The following is a 25808-nucleotide window of genomic DNA, read 5'->3' on the forward strand; positions in this document are numbered from 1 at the left end:
GTGTGCACACATGCACATAAGGTCAGAGGACAGGTTTCCTTCTTCTACCATGTGGGTCCTGGGAATCAAACCCGGGTTGTCAGGCTTGCAGCAAGTGCCTTTACCTGCTGAGCCAGCTCTAATATCCTGAAATAAGAACTCAGACCACTGACTTTAAATTTCTTTCCTCATTCCAACACGAAATGTAAAATTCTGAAGATCTTCTTTGGCAGCATTCTGTAATTATAAGTGTTTATATTGTGTTTTCACGATAATACCTTTAAAAATACTGTCCATTTTCCCTGGGATTTCTTCTTTAGTCTAAGACTTATTTGTTAGTTGTTTGCTTCGTTTCCAAATATATGGTCTTTTCCTCATTATTAGCAGTGGTGACTTAAAAGTTAACTCTTTTTTTGTTTTTTTTTTTCAAGACAGGGTTTCTCTGTGTAGCCTGGCAGTCCTGGAACTCTCTCTGTAGACTAGGCTGGCCTCAAACTCAAATATTAGCCGTCCTCTGCCTTCCCGGTACTAGGATTAAAGGCATGTGCCACCCCATCAGCCACCAATAATTAACTCTTATGGCTAGAGCACATGCTCTGTGTGGTTCGTTACTCTAATACGATTTATTCTGTGGCCCATCATATGCTCTAACTTGGAAGCATCCTGGTACACCTGAGCAGTGTGAGTTTCCATCATTGTTAGGTGCAGCATTCAGTAAGTATCAATTAAGTCTCAGAGGGATGCTGCAGATACCTTTGCTGGTTTTGTTGACTTGTTTTTGTCTTTCTATTCCTTCTAGCAAATTTTGAAGAAGAGGTAGTAAACAAAGATAAAAATGAAAAGTTTAGAGTGTTAATTAAAGAAAAACTGAGCATGGTAATAGGCCTATAATCCCGGCGCCAGGGTTGAGGCAGGGTAATTGTAGCATGGATTCTAATTGGTATTAATAAAAAACCCAGAGTCAGTTAACCAGGGGTAAAAGCTGAGAGATCACAGAAGCAGAGCATTTAGCCACTGGAGAGTTCTTTGTACCGCTACTGAACCTCAGACTGCTGCTGTTCTCTACACAACCTCAGACAGCAAGACCGTCTCAAAAGACAAAAGAGAAAACAGAAAGAAAATGAAATTGAAGACAGGAATAAGTGGAAGGTTATCCCGTGTCCAGGCATCGGAAGAATTAGCATAAATAAAATATCTGCAGTTTCCAAAGCAGTCTACAGATTCAGGAAAATCCTGTAAAAATTTCAATGACTTTATTTATTTATTTTTTTAAGATTTATTTATTTATTTATGTATTCATTCAGTCAGTCAGTCAAGTATCCTGCCTGTAGGCCAGAAGAGGGCACCAGATCTCATTATAGGTGGTTCTGAGCCACCATGTGGTTGCTGGGAATTGAACTCAGGACCTCTGGAAGAGCAGTCAGTGCTCTTAACCACTGAGCCATCTCTCCAGCCCCAATGACTTTATTTTTTACAAAATAAAGAAAGGAATCCAAAGAGAGAGAAGCTTGAGGAAGAGAACTTGACCCTGTGCTGAGTGTTCCTTTGTACTCACTTGGCATTCATCTAAACCCACCATAGACCAGTGAGGACGCTGCCGAGAGACTGAAATCCTGGACAGCAGGCCGTAAGATCAGTGGGCCCGGGCTCAGTGATGGTGCCTATCTCACAGGTCGTGTGAGTTGACATAGGGTGCAGGCCATTACTGGAACAGTTCCTGCACAGACACTCACAGAACTGCCAGTTCTTACCGTCACCCCATTGGGAAAGTGAGAAGCTGTTACATTCCACAATAGTGAATAAGCAGGAGCCAGATACTAACCCAGGTCTGCCTAACAGCGTCAGAAACTCTCAAGAAGCAGCCGTTTCCCTCTCCACAATAAAAGAATTTCTTGTATAACTAGAGCCCGGGACAAGAGACAGGAACTGAGTCACTATAATTTATTTAGAGAGCTGGCAATCAGGAAAGCCAGGGAACATCCCCCCGTCTGCCTTCCCCATCCATCTCCAGGCAGCGTCCTTTACAGGGAACCTGAAGAAAGGCGGCGGATCATTGCAAAGGTTGTCTCCCTGATCCGCGGCAGCTTCGCCCCGTGCCATCGGTGCCTCTCTCCCTGTTGCTCCCTGTGCTTTCCCCTTGTTGTTGTCTCTGTGTAGTCAGAGTCCCCATACTCCCAGCACTGAGGTCTACATCCCTCCCAAAGAGCTATCTAAAGATCCCTTCATCAAAAGCTAGCTCAGAACAAGCACGCTATTAGCAGCTGGCAGGTGTTCATGCTGGACTGCGTTCAGTGTGGATCTGTAGGTTCTGTCCTACAGTATGAAGACAATATGCTCTTTTTGAATTTTATGATTTGTTTTAAGTATATGGGTGTTTGGACTGCATGTATTTCTTCTGTGTACCTCTTGTGCCTGTGTCTCATGCCCTCAGAGGTCAGAAGAGAGTGTCAGATCCTCTGGAACTGGAGTTACAGACAGTTGTGAACTACCTCCCATATGGGTGCTGGGAATGAAGCCAGATCCTGAGAAAAAGGGACACGTTCTCTTAACCACTGAGCCATCTTTCCAGCCACCAAATGTGGTCTTACAATGCAGAATAAAAGTGGCCATTACCTCACCCTATCATTCCCATGCCCAGGCTGGAGAATAAATCAACATTTCCCTGGGACAGAGGGGAGAAGATGAGTCCCGTCATGGCCCTGCGTGGCTCGGCTTGGCTTACCAGTAAAGCTCTGTTAATACTAGTAGGCTTGCTCAGCCTGTGATGCCAATGATATAGAGGGTTATGGAGATGTAGCAGACTCCACTTTTCATACTTCTATGATTTGCAGGAAGGAATATGAACTTAAAACTTGGTGACTATGGGCCAGGCTTAGTGACACACACACACCTTTAATCGCAGCACTCAGAGGCAGAGACAGGTGAATCTCTGTGAATTCAAGGCCACCTTGATCTACATAGCAAGTTCCAGGACAGCTAGGACTGTGTAGAAACCCTGTCTCAAAAACAAACAAAATTGGCGAAATCTATCATACTTTTACTCTTTTTGTCAAAAAAAAAAAAAAAAGCACGGGGTGAGGGGACTGTATTTCCAGTTTCCGCTCTTTGGAGCTCTATTCCCTGGTCTGGATATGGAGCAGGACTGGAGAACACGGTTCTGACCCTGCCTGTCCACACTTCTTTATTCAGCAGTGGCTGTGCAGTGGAAACGAAGTCTCTCGTCCACCGTCTCGGAATGGGGATACCATTTCCTGCTCCAGATGTGGCTGCCAGAACCTCTGGGAGGCATCCTTCTGCGACTGGTGTGGAGCCACGGTAGGGATTTAAATACAGCCTCACCACCAGGTGGTAGGGGCGCATGCCTTTAATCCCAGCACTCAGGAAACAGAGGCAGGCAGATCTCTGTGCCTTTGAGGCCAGCCTGGTCTATAGAGCAAGCTCCAGGACAGCCAGAGCTACTCAGGCACCCTGGAGAGCTAAGGTCTCCCCACGGCCTTGCAGGAGATCCTTCCTATGGTTTCTGTATCAAGAATTTGGAGGTAGAAATGATAATTTCATAGCCCTTCTCACTGACATTTAATTTACATTTTTGAGGTTAACCCTTTCCACTCATTACTGAAATTTCTTCTGTGAATGGAGTTTGCCCATTTTTAATCAAAATATTCAGACCGTTTATGTATATCTGATATTGCATGCAAGTAACAAGAGGGAATGGCTGTCTCCTTTGTCTCAGCCTGCAGCTCCCCTGTTCAGAAGCATGCCTACTGTTGAGATAAACCAGGTGCTCTCAGTTCCCCAGTGAACTGGCGCTTACTGACCATTCTTTCTACCTGGCAATATGCCTTGCTTCCCTGTAGCTTCACCTGCCATTGTCTATAATATAGACTCTATATGCGCACACCGTGGTTTATTTAGGCTATGGGCCCCATTGCTGGACACTTATTTCCTCTGGACTGCCACTACTGGGCTGGAAAGATGGCGCAGGGAGCGAAAGCACCCTCCCCCAAACCTGAAGACTTGAATTCAATTCTGAGGATCCACCCCATGGAAAGAAACAGCCAGCTCTCCAGGGTTGTCCTCTGACCTCTATACAGGCACTGTGATACACACACTCACTCACACACACACTCATCACACACACACTCACATGCACGCACAAAACAAATTTAAAATCCAATTTTTAAACACCTATAATGCTAGAAAAGATGGCCTGGAATACATTTCTTGAAGTGCTTGTCCATGTGTTGGAGAAAGCCTGGAGGTGGAATGTTAGGGCCGAGGGCGGGAGCATATGTCATCTTGATGATAAGAGAGTATGGTGCTAGAATAGTTTATGTGGGCGAGTCAGAACTCTAAACCATAAAAAAATTCTGTTCCCTAGCTTGGCATTTCTGGTAGCCACTCTGTGTGCCCAAAATGTGGGGCCAACAATCATCTGTCTGCCCGGTTCTGTGGCACCTGCGGTATTTACGTGAAGTCCATAACACGCTTTAGAATGAACAGCTTGGCCCTAGTTGCTGGGGGATCGCGCCCATTTTCTGAGGTAAGGAGGCCTGCGTGCTGCACGGTGGGAAGAATGGCTGACTTGGTCTGCCCTGCTCTGTGGGTCAGTCCAGGAGAGCAGAACCAGAATACATAGACCTTGCACATAAATTCCATTTAGGTTTCAAACTCCTGAATGATTTCTTCAAAAATTATATATTCAAGTTCAAGTATAGCCTAGGGTAGAGAGTCTCAAAAAAAAAAAAAAAGTCAAGAAACTAAAATTGCATTGTTCCGACAGAGATTTGTGTCTAATAGCAGCTCTGAGGCAGTAGAGTGCCCAGAGAGAAATAACTTTCTCTGTGTGGGGCAGAATGAACCGCTCTTGTGTTTTTCCAGTAGCAAGCCAAGAACCTGCCTCCATGTCCTGTTACATCTACTGTGTGAGATTTCTCCCGGTCAACAAGCTCTGACTGGTGGTCATTCTCAGCCGCACACACGGGGCAAACGGCTGCCTGTTAGCCTTCCGAGTCTCTTCTCTGAGCCCCACAAAGACTTTCAGATGCCACCTCATCTCTTTACTGATGGGAACTGAGGACAGATGAGAGACTGTGCACACACTGAGCCCCTAGCATGTACACTTGTGAAGGACACATGGTGCCTTAACTCAGAGGCAGACTTGTGGGGCCACCAGGCCCATTTGCACGTTTGTCGAGTGAAAAGGAGGTGTTCTTTCTGCACAACACCTGCCGTCTGTTAGAACTGTCCATCGTAGATGCTCTTTCTTCTCTCTGCCAGGAAACTCATCCTAATAAGTATGCAAATGTGCACTGTCTGCCATGTGAATGGTGCCCCTTTAGCCGCAATGACACCAGGCAGCCCACACTGCCTTCCATGGTGATTTTCTTAGGTCCATCAAAGAAATAGTCAGTGGTTGAATGCAGTTGTGCAGTAAAGACTGTATTCCATTCCTTGTAGAACTGAGAAGGCAGATGTCTTCCAGGCCCCAGGCAGATTAAAAGGCACCATTAATTAGCTGAACCTGGAACAATAACTGACCAAGGGGAGGGGCTACCTTCATGGATCAGGTAGGAGTTTCTGAGAAAGACGAGGCAGTGGTGGCGAGAACATACACACACCCCAACAAAAACCTTTAGTTCAAAGAAAGCTTTGAGTGTTTTCTATTCTGATTTAAATTGTATTTTGTGACTAGAGATGGGCTAGTTAAATTATATCCTGATCTTTAAGTGTATTCTCCGTTGCTCACAGCCCCGATCTGCCTGGCAGTCCCTGAGTGTCTCTTTGCCCACCCCTGCTATTGGGTCTAAGAAGGACACGGGCACACAGACCTCTGGCCTCTTCTACCCATCTGGCAAGCTCCTGGCAAAGAAGGAACTGGAGGCGGCTTGTCACAGGCAGAGGCAGGAGAAGATGAGTGACCACAGGCCAGTGCTCACGGCTGTCAGCCCAGGAAGAGGTAAGGGGCACTTGCTCCCGGTAGGAGGAAACCCACTCTCTGAAGAGCCTCCCATGTCTCCTCCCTTTTGGATTCGTTTTTCATGGACTAGAAATACGTTCCTTTTTCTCTGTTCAGATCATTTTCTTTGTATGGACAGTAGCTTTTCCTTAAGTCTTTCCTCCTCCAGTACTTTAACTCCTGGCCTGCTGTCTGTTGTAGGATGTTTTATTCTTTTTTTTTTTTTCTTTTTCGAGACAGGGTTTCTCTGTGGTTTTGGAGCCTGTCCTGGAACTAGCTCTTGTAGACCAGGCTGATCTCGAACTCACAGAGATCCGCCTGCCTCTGCCTCCCAAGTGCTGGGATTGAAGGCGTGCGCCACCACTGCCCGGCGGATGTTTTATTCTTTTGGCTTTTTGAGGGACCCACCACCCAGCTCCCAAACAAATCACACAAGGCTTATTCTTAGTTATAAATGCCCGGTGATGTAGGAGGTCCTTCTGTATTTGTATTGCTTTTATTGGTTGAATAAAAAAACTGCCTTGGCCTTTTGATAGGGCAGACTTAGATAGGTGGAGCAGACAGAACTGAATGCTGGGAAGAAGGGCAGTGTGGCAGACACCATGTATCTCCAGCCTGAGACGGACGTAGGTTAGAATCTTGCCAGTAAGCCACAGTCACGTGGTGATACACCGATTTAATAGAAATGTGTTAATCAAGATGTGAGGGTTAGCCAATAAGAGGCTAGAGCTAATGGGCCAGGCAGTAATTTAATACAATTTCAGTGTGGTTATTTCGGGCGGGACGAAAAGCAACCCCCCCCCCCACTCCCTACTACAGAGTGGCGTCCATGGTGGTTAACTAACGCCACATAAAACCTGAAACAAGCCTTAGCTAGGCTTGTTTCTTGCCAGCTTTTCTTATATTAACCCAACTACCTTTTCCCTCTGGCTTTTTATCTTTCTCTACTTCTGTATATCTTTCTTGACTTCTTTCCCCATGGCTTGCTGCATGGGTGGGTGACTCCTGGTGTCCTCCTCTCCTTGTTTTCTTGCTCTCCTCTTTCTTCTGTTTATCCTCTCTGCTGCCAGCCCCGCCTGTTCTTGCTCTGCCTTGCTATTGGCCATTCAGCTCTTTACTAGACATCGGGTGTTTTAAACAAGCAAAGAATCACAGCTTCACAGAGTTAATCAAATACAGCATAAACAAAAGTCACACACTTTAAAATAATATTCCCCAACAGCTGTCTGGTCCATCCGACTCATGGCGCCTGTGGGTTCATTCTGCTGTGGAGACAGGCTTAATCTGTCTCATCATTATCACCTGTCATTACGGCTTTTTAGTGCATAAAACTCATGTAGTATACAATTCTCTATCTTAACTATGTTTAAGTGTGCAATGAACAGTATCAAGCACGTTCATTAATGATGTTACATAGACATCATCACTCTTCTTCAGCAGTGGACACAGCCATCACTCCAGTAGCAAGCTTGTGTTTCTCAAACGGCCACCTTCCACATCCCTTCTCCTGTATATGCTCTCACAAGTGCTAGATGCCTGTCAGCCACTGGCCTGTCTGTCTGTGGCCTTGCCGTTACTCAGTGTCCAAGGGGGAGAGAGAGAGAGAGAGAGAGAGAGAGAGAGAGAGAGAGAGAGAGAGAGAGAGAGAGAGAGAGCTGCCTGCAGTGGCACAGCTGTATTTCTGGGAGAGAGAGGGACGTCTACAGAACCTTCAGTCTAGCACCCGAACATGTTTATAACAGCCCCTCTGAAGTTCTGTTAAAGCCCCGACTTGCAGTTGCTGTTGCAGTCAGTTTTTCTCCCCTGACTTTTTTGTTTGTTTTTTTTGTTTGTTTGTTTTGTTTTGTTCTCTCGAGACAGGGTTTCTCTGTGTATCCATGGCTGGGATATGGTCTGGAACTCTCTGTAGACCAGGCTAGCCTTGAACTCAGAGATCCTCCTGCCTGTGCCTCCCAAGTGCTGAGATTAGTGAGCGCCATCACCGCCTGGCTCTCCCCTGCCTTTTGTTCTTATGTTTAAGTTAACTTTCTTCTTTCTTTTACCATTTTATAATATTTTGTTAGAACCAAAGTTTTCTTAAATTTATTCTTCTCTTATATATTACATTCTGATCATAGTTTCTCCTCTCTCCTTTCTTCCCAGTCCCTCCCCCATGCCTCCCCATCCCACACCTCCCACCCCCATTCTATTTCTCCTCTGCGTCCCTTCAGGAAAGGGCAGGCCTCCCTGGGATATCAACCAAACACAGCATATCAAGTTGCTGTAAGACTAGGCATCTCCCCACATATTAAGGTTGGACTAGGCAATGCAGTAGGAGGAAAGGTCCTGAAAAACAAGTAAAAGAATCAGAGATGGCCCCCAGAGCTGGAGGTTTTAAATGACTGAGTATTTCAACTCTAGTCTGGTTTCCCTTCCAGGCTTGTTCTTGCTATTTGCACATTAATCTGTCTAGCAGCTAGCTCCATCTTTCCAGTGAACTTCAGTTCGTCCTGCTGTGTGAAGCCTCTGAGGCTGCACTTTGGGGAGTACACCATTGGTCTGCACTCTGCCACCCTAGGAAGATGGTAGCTTTGGTGGTTTGGGCAAGGCTCTCGGCCTCCTTCCCTGACCACTCCCAGTCGTGACTGCTAGTCCATCACGTTGTTGTTTTCAGCTCTAGGTTGGCATCAGCCCTTTCACAGACTGGTCCAATTAAATGTGGGGTCTTTTACAACAGTATTTTTACAGGTCAGTATTTGAATACTCTTCTGACTTCAGAAGGGCTTTTATTAGCTGTTGCTTTTCCTGGTTCTATGTAAAGTGGTCAACCTGTGATGCAGCTCTCACCTGTAGTGAATTTATCGCATTGTACTTTCCCCCGCTCCCTTCTTTAGGTGCTGGTATTGAACTCAGGTCCTGTGTATGCCAGGCAAAGACTCTGCCACCCTGTTACAGTGAAGTCAGTTGCTTTGGGAAGAGCTTCTGAACTCTCTGCTTACCTAGTCTTCTTTCTCCCCTGGGCAGAAATTTGTTTGGAATTGGACATTGGCACTTTTCTCTCAGAATGACATTCATCCCAGGGAATACAACAATCATATATGATTTTTCTATTTTTACCTCTCTCAAAATGGGCTTTGATAAGTGAGCCACGATAAGATCTGGGTACCCAGTATCAACAGTGCCTCAGATCAAGGTAAAACCTCCATCCTATGAGAAATGACTGGGCAGGAGCATAGAGAACACCCTTTGGACCACACTTGCCAAGAGCTTAGGTTGTGCAATAGGCAGCTGGGGCAGGACGAGAAATATGGAAATCTTGTTTGCTCTAAGAAGATAGTGAGGTTGAACTTAGAACCAAGATGGACAGGACTGTGTTCCTGACTGTACATACCTGGACTGGAGTTTCCATCCTATTAAGCAAGAGGGGGTTGGGTAATGATTCAGACACCATCCACTTACTATCTTGAGTTTCAGTACTTTTTTTTCATTAAATACTTAATTTGCTAATGTCTTTAGAAACAGGTTCAGAGAATTTAAATCATTGATTATTTTTTTAGGTTTACTTATTTTATGTGTATGAATGTTTGCCTGCATATATATATATATATATATCTCTGCATTACATGTGTGCTTGGTGCCTGCCCATAGAAGTCAGAAGAGGACATCAAATCCCCTGGAACTGGAGTTAGAGACGATTGTGAGCCACCATGTGAGTCTTAGATGTCAAATCCAGGTCCTCTGCAAAAAAAAAAAAAAAAAAGCAAGTGCTCTAACCACTGAGCAACCTCTCCAGCCTCTCATTGCTTTTTAACACTGGTTTCTCTGGGGGAAAGAGAGCACCAAGATCCGCAGGATGCCATGATGGAGGTCTCTCAGCCCTACACTTGCTCCCCAAGTGTCCCTGTTAGGAGTTATAACTCAGCCACAGTTTGGTTGACTCTTCTAGACTTGAGTGTGGCATTAGTCCTAAGGAGATTGTTTACAGCCATTCCCAGAATGATTCCTAATATCCCTCCTTTCCTCACGAGGAAGAGGCTGTTTTCTGTCTCTTGGAATCTTGATGGCTTGGTCACTTGCTGGCCAGTGGAACATGACAGTTCTGACCTTAAGCCTGAAGAAGAATGAGGGCCAATGTGCTCTCTAGAAAGTCGGCACCGAGTAAAGAAATTCACTGTGTATTCCTGAGTGAAAGAGACCTGCTAGAGGAGAACAGGGGCACCAACAAACTCAGTCATTTCAGTGAGCCCACACAGCAGTGAGAAAAGGATTAAATCTACCTGTCAGTGCCTGAAAGGCTCTGCCACCTTAGCTGGGATTCCACCCCAGTCTGCTTCTCCTTGTCAAGGGCCTCCAATCTTGGCAGAAAGGTGGGAACTACTATATCTTTCTCCCACACATGAGAAGCCAAACCCCTGGGCTCACGAAAGTGCTCTAATTTCTGATTCAAATCCATTTAAACCCCTATATAGACAGAAAAGGAGCACAGAAACTTTCTGGAGTAATAGAAATGTTCTGTATGTTGTTTGGGATGAATACAATTCTCAAACCCATACATTTAGGACTATGTAATTTATATGTGAGACAGAATAATAAAGGAATAAAAGACTTCTATAGAAGGAGACTGCCCTTTTGTTTCTGGCTGCTCAGACCTGAATAATCACACTGAAACTATATTAATTACAACACTGTTTGACCAATGACTCAGGCATATTTTTAGCTCGCTCTTACATCTTGAATTGATCCATTTCTATTAATCTATGTATTGGCATGAGGCTGTGGCTTACCGATAATGATATGGCATCTCTCTCCTGCAGCAGCTACATGGCATCCCTCTGACTCTGCCTACACTCTCTATATCTCTTCCAGCCTGGCTATATTCTGCTAAGCTACTGGCCAAAACAGCTTTATTAATTAGCCAATAAACACATAGACAGAAGGTCATCCCACATCGGGCTTCACATGCAGCAATCTGCATATTCTTTTTAAATGTGATGATCTGTGATAATTGTGTAGAATTGTCTCGGGGTGGTAGTAGCACTTACTTTAGTACGTACTTGAGGTTCTATAAGAAAAACCCAACACAGTTAGCCAAGGAAAATTACCTGTCAGAGAATTTCCACACTCCTTTCTTTCTTAAATGTGGAAGAATTATCCATATCTTTGGGTTTCTCTCCCTTTTTAGGCTACTGGAGAAAACAATTGGATCACATCTCTGCTCACCTCAGGTCCTATGCTCAGAATAACCCTGATTTCCGGGCCTTGATTGCAGAACCCAGGATGGGAAAGGTGGGTAAGATGAAGCTACTGCTTAGAGCATCCCTGGGATCAGACTTTGCTTGTTAATTGTGTTTTTTCCTCTCCCTTTCCTTTCCATCTCTGCTTTCCATGTTTTTCTTTCTCCTTCCTTCCTTCCTTCCTTCCTTCCTTCCTTCCTTCCTTCCTCCCTCCCTCCCTCCCTCCCTCCCTCCCTCCCTTTCTTCCTTCCTTTCATTATGTATGTATGTATGTATGTATGTATGTATGTATGTATGTATGTATTTTCTTTCTTTTTACTTGAGTTTCTGTGTGTAATACTGGCTATCCTGGAGTTTGCTCTGTAGACCAGGCTGGTCCTGAACTCAGAGATCTGCCTGCCTCTGCCTCCCAAGTTCTGAGATTAAAGGTATGAGCCACGACACCCAGCTAAAGTAATGGGGTTTTTTGTTTTTGTTTTTCGAGGCAGGGTTTCACTGTAGCTATCAAGCCTGTCCTGGAACTAACTCTTGTAGAGTAGACCAGGCTGGCCTTGAACTCTCAGAGGTCTACCTGCCTCTGCCTCCCAAGTACTGGGATTAAAGGTGCGTGCCACCACCGCCCGGCAAGTAGTGGTTTTTAATGGCACAGAATTGAAGTTGCTTTGTTTTGTGTTGTTTTAAGTCTGTAGATCTTCATAGCAAGTCTTATTTGATACCCAAAGTAACTGAAGCTCAGAGAGGTTTGACAGATTGCCCCAAACTGCACTGCTGTGTCTTGGCATTAAGATTTGGAGCAGGTCTGTAAATCCCAAGCCACATGCCTTTTCTTTAGCACAAAATCATTAAGAGACAGTTCAATGGGATAACATGTCCTGTTCGTCACAAACTACAAGGAACCCTTTCAAATCAGTCACAAAAGCATCCAAGACTGAACCTATCTTGTTTTCAAGTACTGCTCAGCTTCCTTTGATGGACTATTTGGTAGCTTATGCAAACTTTGTCTTAATCTGGAGTTCAGCAAACTATTCTCTCTGAGACAAATGTGGCCCACTGCCTAGTTTTACAAGTAATATGTAATTGGATCAGAGATGTATCCAGCCATTTACATGTTAGCCGTGGCTGCTTTGTGTTACCACAGCAAGGCTAAGCATTTGCAGTAGAGAATTTATGACCCACGAGACCTAAATAAAAATTACCATTTGATCCTCAGAAACATTTGCTGCCCCCTTTTAAGTTCATTCCACAGCTTACAGGGAAAACTACTCACTCATAAGCTCCTTCCTTGCAGAGCTGCCCACCCCCCACCCCTACCCCCCCACCCCCCAACCCCCAATCCAGCCGCCCCATTCACCAGGACACCTTTTCAGAGTCTGTAGATCTTCATAGCAAGCCATATGACTGACTGGAGAAGTCTCTTGAAGAAAATATAAATTCGGATCTTGTTCTTATTCACTCTGAGTCCCTGCCCTCGACTAAAGTATTTAGTTCATTTATAATTAGGAGTGCAGGTCGGCTGGTTTGGAGTCTGCTGTTTCGTTCTTTGTTTTCTATTTATCTCATCTCAGTTTCTCCTCTTGTTTCTCTAGTCTAACCTTTTTGTAATAAATATTTTACTAGAGAGTTTCACATCTCACAGTTCTTAGGGGTTGAGTCCCACACCACAACTGAGAATATTCTTTAAATTTCTTTAAAAGCTTATCTCTGCCACTGTCCATGAAGATGGCTACGAAGTTAGCATCAGGCTGAACTACGTTCAAGTCTCAAACAAGGTATGTATGTACTCCTCCAGAAGTTATCTACAAGTTGATTGCCTCATGGTTTACAGTTCACAGGGATGCTTTTGCATGATGAATACAAAGGAAAAGTTTCAAATAATAAACCCGACCTAGACAAGGAATTCTATGGGACTACATAAATAACTGTGCTAACCGTCAGAGAGGCCCACTGTCCAGCCCAGTGGATGTCCTGGCAGCAGGAGCTGCTACCCACACTTGCTCTGGTTTTCCTTGGGGTCACAGCTTACTGAAATGATTATATGCCTGGGATACAACAAACTTGGAAAAAGACTAACAAAAAATGTTTACCGATTTTCACCTTAACTTATTTGTTTTATACAAAATTAACCACTTGGAAGGATGAGGCATGAGGATCTCAAAGTAAAGGCCAGAATGAGTTCAGGGCCATCTGGGACAAGTTTGTTAGAGCAGTCTTAAAAGTAGAAGCACCCTGGGACTATAATTTGATGGTAGAATGCTTGCCTACTGTGCACAAGGCTCCCAGCCTCAGGCTGCACTGCAAGTGTCCCTCCGGAGGAGCAGGCTCGCAGTAGAGCTCTCTGCCGAGACATAGCAGCCCCATCGATAGTGATGCTTGAAATGTTTTCATTGGCCAGAACCTGTACATCAACAAGGCGATGAATCTCAGTGACCACTTTCTGAGCAGTATCAGCGAAGGTGGGAACGGGCTGTATGACAGCAGGGCCAGCTTGGGTGAGTTGTACCCTCCTGGTGAGTTTTTAGTAATTAACCAAGAACACACTGATTAGTCAGGGATTGGTAAGACTTGTATAAATTTGAAGCTGAGTCACAAATCTCAACATGTGTCAGGCAATTTATTTGTCTGGCTCCTCTGGAGATGGGGGATCTGACTTCTGAAATCCTTTACAGGACTTGGGAAGTTTTATTTGCTGCAGCTGGTGGGGGGCAGGGGAGGCATGTGTGTGTATGGGGGTGTACATGTACTTTTTAATCTAAAAATTAAAATCCCTTCTTTTCCCTTTCAAATCATTTCCAGGTTCCTGGAAGGGGTGGTCAAGGGTCCCACCTGCCAGGTTTAATTTAAAAAAAAAATCTAGAAAATTCATTGTATCATTGTGACTTTTGAGGGGCATGACCAAAGTGTCCTTACACATGACAAGTAAGGCAGGGTCATTTTGGTCTCCAACTCTTTGTTATTTCAGTTAGTGCCTATAGCCAGAGCGCCTCAGACATGCCTGAAAATATCAAGAAGATGAAGGATCTCAAGACCAAAAACTTGCACAGAAACCCAGAGCTGCCTGCGGTAGGTGCACGTCTTGGTCTCCGTAGCTCTTATGCAGCCTGCTGCACCAGTGTTATTTGGACATTTTGTAATGGAATGCTTTCTCATTTTCTCCTTTTAAACAACAGTGCTGTCTATTTTGTGACAAATTTTTTAAGATAGTGAACTAGGGCTAAATTTAAAGTCTCATCAATTTCCTGGATCATCTCTGTTTCCTCCAGGGTCAGTTCTGAGTGCTCATCTTTCTCTGATATTTGGTTTGGCTAAATATATGATGATGCTTCATTGTCTAGTCACTTAACAAATAAAGGGCTAGTTGGATCAGCACTGGTACTGGCATGGGTGTCCAGTGTGAGTGCCAAGCTTGGACAGGTGTGTGAGTTGAAGTCTCTATGGGGGTGGGTGGCTATGGATGGGTTTATTTGTTACTGTTGTACTGCTGTGAAGATACACCATGAGCAAGGCAACTTTTAAAAGAAAGAATGTAGCTGGGGCTTGCTTACATGGTGGCATGCAAGCACGACACTGGAGAAATAACTGAGGGTCCATATCTGATCTACAAATTGCAGACACAGAGAGAAAGATACTGAGCCTGGAATGGGCTTTTGAAACCTCAAAGCCTACCCACCACTGACACACCAACTTCAGCAAGGCCACACCTCCTAATCCTTCCCAAACAGTTCCACCAACTGGGGACCAAGCATTTAAACATATGAGGAGCCTATGGGGACTGTTATCATTCAAACCACCACGATGGGGCTCCACAGAGTTACTAGGCAGGAGGCAGGAGGTCTCCTGGGCTGCCAGTGTAGAAGGTCTTTCCTCTGGTGGCAGTGGTATTAATGGTGTAGTGTGCTCATATATATTTCAGTTCTGCATGAAGCCGTCTTTGTTCCTTCCCCTCATAGCCTCCCTTGTGGCTACACTCTTCCCTTCTCCCATTAGAAGCCTTTGCTGGGAAATCATGTGATTTCTAGAAAATAGTTGTAGGGCTTTAGACAGAAAGCATAGTTTTCCTGCCCTCACACAGGAGCCAAGGGGAGGGTGGCAGCGGTCTCCGCCAGTCACAGTAAGCCCTCCAGTCGTGCAGTCTTGCCTACAGCCTGAACCTAATATCTGCCCTCCTTCCTGACTAACCTTTAGAACCTGAATGTTCAGCTAGAGAGGAAAACACTCGGATCTCTAGGTGTTCGGTTGTTTTTTGTTTGTTTATTGCATTGTTTTCACCTATTATAGTCTTCTTAGTGATCCCGCAAAATCACTCGTCCACTACAGTGGACATCACTTCAGGATCTCCTGCAGCTTTAAGGTTTTGTCTTTTAAACTACATATCAGGACATAATCAATCCCGAAGGGACTGCCTTCCCCAGCTTGCCTGGCTCCGGCCCAGTGTTGATTTTTTTTTTTTTTTTTTTGATTTTTTGAGACAGGGTTTCTCCGTAGCTTTTTTTGGTTCCTGTCCTGGAACTAGCTCTTGTAGACCAGGCTGGCCTCGAACTAACAGAGATCCGCCTGCCTCTGCCTCCCAAGTGCTGGGATTAAAGGCGTGCGCCGCTGCCGCCCGGCCAGCCCAGTGTTGACTGCAGCACAGAGAACAGCTGTGAGGGGCAGCAAGCCAGATGTAGAGATGGGCATATGTGGTGCCTCTCATCCCTGGGTTCTGCCAGGCCCGTGGGCCTCCACTGTGGGCATGCTCTAGCCTCCTTGCTTGTATGTCAGTTGCTTTAGAGGCAGGGTCTATTTTTTGCATTTACATGTCTCTCCTGCAACATAGGCCTCACGTTGCACTAGTAAATTTGGGGGTAAGACTCTGTGATTGGTTTTGGTTGCTTGTGTTCTCCCCTCCCCCAGTCTGAAACAGTGAGGGTGAGGGAAGTGCAGAGCTCACTAGTCTGTGTGTGACCCAGGTCTCCGCTGCTGGGTGAGAGAAGTGCGGAGCTCACGAGTCTGTGTGTGACCCAAGTCTCCACTGCTGGGTGAGAGAAGTGCAGAACTCACTAGTCGTTGTGTGACCCAGGTCTCCCAGCATTCATTCACTGTGTAGTGATTATTTTGAGCACACCCAGATGTGCTTCAGAGCTCAGGAAACTGACGGTCTAATACATTTTTCCATAGGGAACAGAATTCACTGTGACTAGGCACCATACCTAAGACCATGTGGGGCTTTTCTGATTAGGAAACAGTACCTTGTTCCAAGAAATTCACCAGAGAGGTAGGGTGGCAAATGAGGGGTCACATAGACTGAACCCCATATCTTCTGAAAGGCTTAGTAGCCCAGGAAGGGGAGTAGGTTTTGTAACTGCTTCTGTAAAGGGCAGTCCCAGTCCCTGTGACCATCCAAGGCATGACTGGGAACTAGTGGCAGAAGCATACTAAAGCAGTGTGCTTGTTTGGGCCTAATTCCTTCAGTCTTCTAGTATTTGGATTCCTTTCTATATATAAAATGATATGAAAGACAGATAAAGGTAAATTTCATGGCATTTTTGAAAACATGAAAGAAATTCTTCAGATGTCTATGGACCAATGAAAGTATTGGTCTGTTGGTTCCATTTCTTGGGCGAGCATGTGATCTGTCATCCTGGGCTGGCCTCGGGCACTTTCATAAGCCACAGAGTGAAGCCACAGAGTAGATTCGGGGTTCCACCCTAGCTGCTCTTCCGGGAGCTAGTCATTACAAAGCTTGCAAATTTCTGAGGTTTTGTGAGGCCTCTCATGGGCCTCCTTGCCCTTGATTGAATAAAACAAATGTCAAGGCAGTGTCCTTACCCATAACAAGGCTTGGGAGCTGAGCACAGATTCATGTTACAGTTACACATGTATGTCTGTACTACTGCATATAGAGGACTGTGTACACACAGAAACACTCAGAAGAACACACCACACACACACACACACACACACCTTCTCTCAAAACTCACACTTACCCGTCCATGTTGTTCAACGGAGAAGATAACTACTAACCTGGGAGCGGGGAGGGGTTTGCCTTGAGCACTCAGCTGGGACTCTGCAGCACAGGTACCCAGAGGCCATGAAGATGCCCTGTTCTGTCACCCTACAGCCTGAAAACAGACTCCTGCTGGAGGAGGTTGGCCCCGCCGGGAAAGGAAGACTGTCCGTGCTGGAACAGCTGCTCGATGAAGTGAGTGCCCTCAGAACAGGCCTCTCTGCAGAGAGCAGCCTGCTTTGTGCACTGCCTGCTGACTGAGCTCTGCATGCAAGGGCTGAAGGACTGCCCAAGGGCTTTATACTCCGTGGTGCTTCTCTGCCTGCTTTTATAGCAAAGACAAGCACATGCAAACCTAAGTAATGTCCTTGAGCTGGACAGAATGTGGCCAAATGTGCCTGCTTTCCTACTAGGCAAGGTGAATGGGTGCTTGCTTGCTCCTCCCGATGTGGGGAAAAGTCTTAAACATCTGGGGGCTTGCCATCTGTGTCCATTTTAGCTGTGTTCGTGAGATTCCTCATTCTCCTCTGGTTTGTACTCAGTTTAATGCCATCATCCCTTTCCAGGACATTTGTCATTCACAGTGGGATGGCAGTTGGGCAATGTTGAGTTCGGGGTTTGTGGCGAGTTTGTCCCTTTCCATGACCCACAGGGAGCAGACCCTAACTGTTGTGATAGTCAAGGGCGACCCGCTGTTATCGTGGCTGTTGTGAATAAACACCATGAAGCCATTCCAGTTCTTGCTCAGAGAGGAGCAGACATCGACCTGCAGTGGGGACCGTAAGTGAACACTGGAAGGACAGCAGGGCACCCTGTTGTGACTAAGTATAGCTTCCAGGATTCTGTCACAGTAGAGTCAGTCCATGCAAGTGTCCTGCTCGATTGGAACCCCAGAACTGTTTTACTCTTTTCCAGCCTTAGTAAGAGGCTCAGTCGGTGTTTTCCAAAGCTGGGTGCTTCAGCGACTTTGTTATTCCTGTGATAGAAAGCCCTGACAGAAGCAACTCAGGGGAGAAAGGGTTTGATTGGGCTTACAGTTTGGAAAGATGTAGTCCAAAAAGGCAGCAGGCAGGGAAGGCTTGGTCAGGAGCAGGAGGTCACCGTTCACATTGTATCTACACTCAGGAAGAAGTGGGGCAGGGCTATAAAACATCCAAGCCCACCCTCAGTGACCTTCCCCTAGTGAATCTCCACCTCCTAAAAGTTCTACAGCCTTCTAAAACAATGACTCAAGGGACCTTGAGTAAAACCAAATTTTAGAATACTCTATTGCCTAACTTAATGGGGTTTATATATATATATATATATTTTTTTTTTTTTTGAGACAGGGTATCTCTGTGTAGCCCTGGCTGTCCTGAAACTCTGTAGATCAGGCTAGCCTTGAACTCAGAGATCCGCCTGCCTCCTGAGAGCTGGGATTAAAAGCATGTGCCAGCACCGCTGATGGGCTTTATAAATGGTAATGCATTTGCTAACCTATTAATTTGTACTTTTTGTGTGCTGTTTATTTAGGCATGGCCCACCTAAAACTTGCTAATGTAGACCATCTGGCCTTGAATTTGCAATCCTTCTGCCTCTGCTTCTTGAGTGCTGAGATTATAGGTGTGTGCTACCACATCCAACATGAACTTGTACTTTTCTAGGTCTAGTGAATCTTTAAGTCTTGGGATATTGGGCAAAGCTATTGTCATGATCCAAACTGTTAAGACCTATGCTGAGTAAAGAGAGGCCTCAGTGTATTCCTATGAAAATATATCTATAAAGTTAATGCAGAAAGAAAGGGTTACATGGCTGCCTGCCGGGCTGACACCACCGGTGAGGAGCTGCCGTGAGAGTCCACCATACAGTCCCTGGCCCCTTAGTGTCCACATCTGAGGACGAAGGGGTTCTGTGTAAAGTTACCTACTGCCCAGCCTCAGGGCCATCTTGACTCACAACCTAATCCCTGTCTGAGATTCTCTTGTTTGTTTCCAAATTACTTTGGAAACTGGGTTCAGAAGTTCCTGGAGTATGTATCATTTATGGCAATGCTCATCTTCTGGACATGATGTCAAATAGAAGTTTCCAAAGATGCTGCAGGTATTTAGCCTTCTTGCTTCCTGGCTTGGTGAGATGTGTTGTTTGGTATTTCCAGCCACCATGGAGGAGGGAACAAAATTCCCATAACTTTGCTTCTATTATCTGTTTCAATTTTTCTAAATATATATATTCTTTATGGCTACTATTCATTTTGTTTTTTTATTCTTCTAAATTGACTATATGTACTTGTAAAATTTGTCACCAGGGCTGTTGGTACATACCTGCACTCTCAACACTTAGGCTGTGGCAGGAGGATCATAAGTTTGAGGCTAGACAGGGCTATAATAACAAGAGCCTATTTTCTGAGTGCATTTTTATAGTATTTCCCATAGGACACTGTATCAGAAGAGACTGCACCCTTTCAGGTTTATTCTATAGCAGAATATTTGATATATAGTTATAAAACATTGTTGACTTTCTTGAGTTTTCTTAAGTCGGCACCCTCTTCATTTTCCCATACCTTTGCATCATTTTCTTGATGATGAAATAAATGATGCTATTTATGTGTGGGTTTTTTTTTTTAAACAATGTCTCACTGGCTGATCAGCCTGGGTGATCTTGAATTCACGAAGATCCACCTGCCTCTACATTCTGTGTATTGAGATCTAAGGTGTGCACCACTGTACCCAGTGATGCTATTTGCTTTATAATATATTTTGTATTTTTATAATTTGGACAAGTTTTCATAGCATTTAAGCATGATGTCTTGTGGTCGATCTGCGAGTCACTTTTTAAATGATTCTCCAGTAAAATGAGTCCTGGATTCATGAACAATTCAGCTATGAGTTTGAAACTTCTGTGGACATAGAACAAGTTGCCACTTTATTGTGGTCTTCCTTAGTTCCCTTATATACTTCATAGGCACTCCACAGTGACCCAAATACACATGGGATTTCACTGCAGACATGCCGAGTCCTGTGCTTGGTTTGGCCCGTCCCGCTGACTGGTGCACAGTGCCAGTGCAGGCCTCCTAAGTCGCAGCTTTGTGGCTGTGCCCGTCTGAGTGGAGCAGTAACAGCACGGCTCCCACTGCGTTATCAAGATTGCCCTGAGCAGTGTTTAACTTACATAGGTGAAAGTCTTTGAGGGAAGAAAGCCAGACTGGAGGCCATCTTCCCAAATAAAACACAGAGTTCTTCCTTTTTAGTAGGTGCCAATAAAGGGAAGTAGACTTGCCCCCAGAGAGTTACCTCAAATATATCCATCTAAAAAGTTGAAACCTTCCAGCATGGCCTCTACCCTGCAGCTGGGCTCGGTGCATCCAGGGAACCACATCCCCTCCACCCTGCCACCCTTAGGCATCAGCCATTCAGAGACCTAGCTTTCCTGAAGCTAGAGAGCAGAGAGGCTTGGCAAGGTGCTCCTTAGCAAACCAGAATTAGGGCCAGCAAGGTGACTCAGTAGGTAAAGGCACCTGCCACAGAGCCTGAGGACCTGAGTTTAGTCCCTTTCCATTTTCCTCATGACGCTAAACATTTACCCAGAAAATTTTCCCCCCACAAATAGGTTCAGAAATACAGCTCTTCATGAAGCAACTCTGCTTGGCCTGGAAGGAAAGGAGAGCATCACCACGTTACTGGGGTATGTCAAAGGCTTCTCCCGAGGATAGCAGTGACATCCCTACCGACACTCAGTGGTGTTAGACAGGCCCTGCCTTCTGAACTGTTATCCCTGTCAGAGAAGGCCACTATCGCACAATGAGCGTTACCCTCATTTAACATGGTTATAGGAGGGGGCTGGAGAGATGGCTCAGTGGTTAAGAGCATTGCCTGCCCTTCCAAAGGTCCTGAGTTCAATTCCCGGCAACCACATGGTGGCTCACAACCATCTGTAATGAGGTCTGGTGCCCTCTTCTGGCTGCAGACATACACACAGACAGAACATTGTATACATAATAAATAAATATTTAAAAAAAAACATGGCCTTTGATGCAATTTAAGCCAATCACAAGGACAGGCAATTGAACATTTGAAATCACACAATCCCTTAAAAGGGAGAGTCACTCTGAGAGCTGGCCTCTTTGGGACACGTTTGGGGAAGTAGGACCAGGTACCTACATTGGTCTCTGTGGCAAGGAATAGTCAGCTCTGAGGGTCATATTTCTGAGTGACCTTGAGTAACTTTCTCTACTTCCTTCGCAGGTGCAACGCAAATCCTCAAAAGAAGAACACCAGAGGCCAGACAGCATATGACATCGCTCTTGAGATCGGGGATGACTTCACCGCTTCGCTCTTTGCCACTAAGTTCAGCCAAGGTCTGGAGGACCAACTCTCCCCATCTGGGAACCCCATCCTAGGTGACAGTTAGATCTGAGGTAGTCAGTCACAAGGCTGCAAAGAGACTACCCAGCTACAGATGTTCTTGTTTTTGGAATGTGTATTTAAGTGTAAGAATCAGAACTGAAAGGAACTCATAAGATGTGTGTGTATGTGTGTGTGTATGCGTGTGTGTGTGTGTATGTGAGTGAATGTATGAGTGTACGTGTGTATGTGTATTCATGCACGTACACATACTTGCAAGTGGTAGGAGGGACTGAACCCAGGGCCTTGCAGAGGCTAGGCAAGTGTACCACTGTGCTATATTCCTAGCCTTCTTTGTTTTGAACGTGTGAATTTGCTCAGACTGGTCTTGAACTTACTCTGTAGTATAGAAAGGCCTTGAACAACTTGGGATCTTCCCTCCTCAGCCTCCCAAGTAACTGAGAGGACATGCTGGGACCAGCAGACCCAGCTCTTTTTTCTTTTTCTAACTGGTATTACTATCGAATACCACATATACTTTGGAGTATGGGAAAATTAAAATATGTTTTAATATTTTCTGTTTTGTTGTTTTCTTTTTATTATTTCTTTCTTTTTCTTTTCTTTCTTTCTTTTTTTTTTTTTTTTTTTTTTGAGTCAGTGTCTCAATATACAGCCATGACTGGCCTAGAATTTGCTACATAGACCAGGCTGGCCTTGAACTCACAGAGATCAATCTGTCTCTGTCTCCCAAATGCTAGGATTAAAGGCATGTGCCACCATGTCCAGATACTTTTTAATGTTTTACTGATAATTTTGAAGTTTGGTTTTTAATTTTTGTTTTTCTTCTTTATTGTTGTTTTTGAGACAGGGTCTCATGTGCCCTGTCCTTAAACTTGCTGTTTAGCTGAATATGACCTTGAACTCCTGACCCTGCTGCCTCCAACCCACTGAGTCCTGGGATTCTAGACTTGTACCACCACATTCAGTTTTATGTGGTACACGGAACAGAACCCAGGGCTTCATGCATGCTAACCAAATACCCGACCAGCTGAAGTATCTGTGCCCAGCTGCTAACTCACTTTTCAGTAGGTAATAGTTAAATGTGGCTCAAAGTCAAAACGTATAAAGTACTATATAATAAAGCTCTTCTCATTCCGATTCTTCAGCCACTGCTTCCCCCTCAGAGTCAACCATGTCTCTGCAGGGGTGATACAACATTATGTAATTACATCTGTCTGTGTGCACAAGGAGTATAACATAAAACTACATAGCACGTATATATCCTCCCCCGCTTCTATTGAACATATATATCTATATATAGCTTAATCAAATAACTTACAAGAATTCATAGTAGAGTGACTGTGTCCTTATCTTAGCAGAAAGTCAACTGTGGGTCTCTTCCCCTGATTCAGAACTAGATGGCCCTGTTTCTCGCTCCCTCAGGCTGGACTCAGTGCGTCCAGGCTCATCCCCCTCCTCCTGGAAGTTCTTCCTGCATGCTAGTGACCTCTCACCCACAGCAGACGGGTGCCTGAAAATAATTCTGTTCGGATGAAAGCTTTACAGATGGCTTTCTTTTCTGCAAAGGGGGCTCCCCAGAAGTATGTTCCTAGGAATGGGTCCCACATCATTGTAACTGAGGTTCTGCTAAGTCCTCTGAAAGCAAGGCTACTCCTACTCAGCATGACTTCGTGTTAATGGCTGCTCCTCTTCTCTCAACTCATGCCCTCCATCAGGGAAGGAAGCCACTGTCTATAAGAGACCTGGGAGGCACTTCCTACAGATGTGTGGACATTTGGGAAGTGGTAGCAGACGCTTCTGTGTCTACAGTTCTACAGGTGTTTTGTTTCCTACCTTCCTGAGCAAAAAGAGTCTAGCACTCAACCCCTCCTTGAAGAAAACTTCACATTGTATCAGAACACTGTGGGCCTCCAGCAGCTATATCTGTCCCCTTTATTTAAAAATAGTAGATGTGAATCTACCTGGATGAGGGGTGGCTGCCATCTTGCCTGTCTCTGTATAACAGATGACACACTTGGTCACAATCAGTGGCCTAATGATAATTATGATCCCACAGTCCTCAGAGCTACTTTGCCAGCACTCACTCTACAAATCCTGTCGGCCAATTTGAAACCAAAGTCCTCTGCCTGGATATTGGCTCTGCGTATGTTCCTTGAAAACACAACGGAGGGTAGTTTAAAGTCCCTGACCTTTTGCTGAGGTGGTAGAAGAAAGCACCTCTAAAACATAACACTGTTCCCATAGACACACATGCTGGTACACAATGGAGTTGGCATAAAAGAACATTGTTAGATGTCGTTAGATACAGCATTGGGGGAGCAGAGGCAGAAAGCGGCGAGAGAAGACAGAAATTAGACCAGCTCAAGGTCTTAGAATGTTATGGTAGTGGCATGGATGTGGTTCTTAGTACGTACAAAAGAGGGTATGTGAGCAGAGAATACTAAATCCAGTCTAGCAAAGAGTGGTTCGGTGGCCATGCGTGAGTGGGAGATTGGGATGGAATGTTCTCTTGTGGAGTGGTCATTTGAAGGATGGACTTGTATGGCTCCAGGGAGGAACACCTGTCCAGCAGGATACTTCTCCCAATTGGTGTCTGTCTAGGGCATTAGTGCATTCAGAGGAGTCTTGAATTCTTAACTGATTGGTTGTGACAGGCCAACTCATGGGACATTCTATACACCCTGCATTGTTTGATATTAGGTAAATTCATAATGCAGTGAGCTGGCTCATGATGGAAGATAGTATATAGCCAGCTCCCCACAAAAAGTACCGGTAAGCTTCCCGGGCTGATACCCTTGAAGTCTCCCATCTTTAGCAAAGTTGAATTTATAAGGCTGAGACAGAAACTGCATTCACCAATGGCAGGGTAATCGTCTCCTGCAACCGCTAAAGCAAAAGCACTTCATTATTTCTGATCTGTTACCATTTGGGCCCAGGCTGGATCTTTCCATCTCCAGGACTCTTTATCCACGTAAGAGCCCAGGAGGAGCTGTAGGTTGTCTTGGCTGGTATTTTTGGCAGTATGCAGTCTGTAGATTCAGGTTACCCAAAGTGATTATTCAAAGTAGTAATATCTACAAAAAAATGTATTATCAAGTCTGAAAGCTGTCTAGACAATCCAGCTTTTGTACATAGGTCAACAGCAGTGAACACGGGCCTTCTACGTGCTCTAGAACCATTGAATGCAGATCATTTTAAAGTGTAGGCAGCATTTATGCCAGCTCATCCACCATGTATCATTGGTACCCTGTTGGGAATGAGCCTGCGCCTTCTTGCCTACCTAGGTCATCACATGAGAGACAGCAAAGAGTTGGTGATCCCTTGCATATTTCCTCAAGGATAACATGTTGAAAGTGAATTTTTTGTTGTGTCTAATACTGTGACATGTCAGTATAAGTAGTCCGTTTCCTTCAGTAAGCTTCTCCAGTGATGTGACCATATGGGTTGTTTCTGTGTGATGTTCCTGATGGCCAAAGTCCCGAAAGTGTCTTTTCATTTCATAGTGGTTTGACCACTGAGCTGGACAAATCTTGAAGTTCACCTGAGAGCATGGGTGAGAATAGGGGAATCCCAAGAAGAAACCTTCAAGAAATGTGGGCCTGTAAGGTGTCTTTTAATGGTCGAAGGCAGGTCTTTGAAGGTGCTTGTGGGAACTCATTCTCTTTTGCTTCCTGGTGATGCAGTGAATGATTTTGTTCTGGTACGATGTGTTGCCTTGCCACATGCCCAATGGCATGGAACCAAATGACCATGGACTGGAAACTTCAAAACTGTGAGCAAACACCAAACTTTTTGTTTTTAAGTTTATCATCTCTGGTATTGTGTTATAGTGATGAAAAGCTGACCAGCACAATGTTGTACCCGCATGCCTACACACGCAACCTCCACGCCTGAGATGGTGTGTCTTATGCTTAACTCTAGCTCCTGGTACAGGTGGGTTCTTAGGAAGTAGTTGTGAACATGCACTTTATGGTTTTTTGAATGATTAATGAGCCTAAAGAATAGCTTTGGAAAATAGATATCTTGGCTATTAAGCTTGGAAAACTTTTATTTTCTGATACAAGGTTGTACTCAAAATGAAAATATATATGCCAGTAAATTTCTAAGTGGATCCATATCTTGGTCGTATGGGTTTATGCGTTGTGAGACAAGAAATGCTGGTGCAGGTTTTGCCTCCTGGATATGTGTACAGTCAAGATGGACATTCAGATCTGAGCAGAATGATTCACCGCTTATCCTGTGCAGACAAGTGACCATTTCATAAAACATTTCATGTGTATTATAAGAAATTAAAACAGCAGAAAATTTAAATAAAGGAAAAATTCCTGAACTAT

General features: G+C 44.9%; 1 protein-coding gene across 7 annotated transcripts in view; it reads left to right on the top strand.

The window, feature by feature from the left end:
- LOC130881415 (putative hydrolase RBBP9) overlaps positions 1 to 25808 on the top strand; it is a 73550-nt gene extending 47742 nt beyond the window's left edge. For 6 of the 7 annotated variants that reach the window (XM_057781003.1, XM_057781006.1, XM_057781007.1 and 3 more), the window contains 11 exons: positions 3169 to 3294; positions 4361 to 4522; positions 5731 to 5938; positions 11100 to 11203; positions 12846 to 12920; positions 13544 to 13640; positions 14111 to 14211; positions 17249 to 17329; positions 17787 to 17914; positions 20720 to 20794; positions 21355 to 25808. In XM_057781003.1, the coding sequence (XP_057636986.1) occupies positions 3169 to 3294; positions 4361 to 4522; positions 5731 to 5938; positions 11100 to 11203; positions 12846 to 12920; positions 13544 to 13640; positions 14111 to 14211; positions 17249 to 17329; positions 17787 to 17914; positions 20720 to 20794; positions 21355 to 21520 (1323 nt within the window). In that variant the 3' untranslated portion in view covers positions 21521 to 25808. The remainder of the gene's footprint in view (positions 1 to 3168; positions 3295 to 4360; positions 4523 to 5730; positions 5939 to 11099; positions 11204 to 12845; positions 12921 to 13543; positions 13641 to 14110; positions 14212 to 17248; positions 17330 to 17786; positions 17915 to 20719; positions 20795 to 21354) is intronic. The other variant, XR_009057730.1, reaches the window with a different exon arrangement.

Source organism: Chionomys nivalis, chromosome 9 (assembly GCF_950005125.1).
Source record: "Chionomys nivalis chromosome 9, mChiNiv1.1, whole genome shotgun sequence".
Lineage (NCBI taxonomy): Eukaryota > Metazoa > Chordata > Mammalia > Rodentia > Cricetidae > Chionomys > Chionomys nivalis.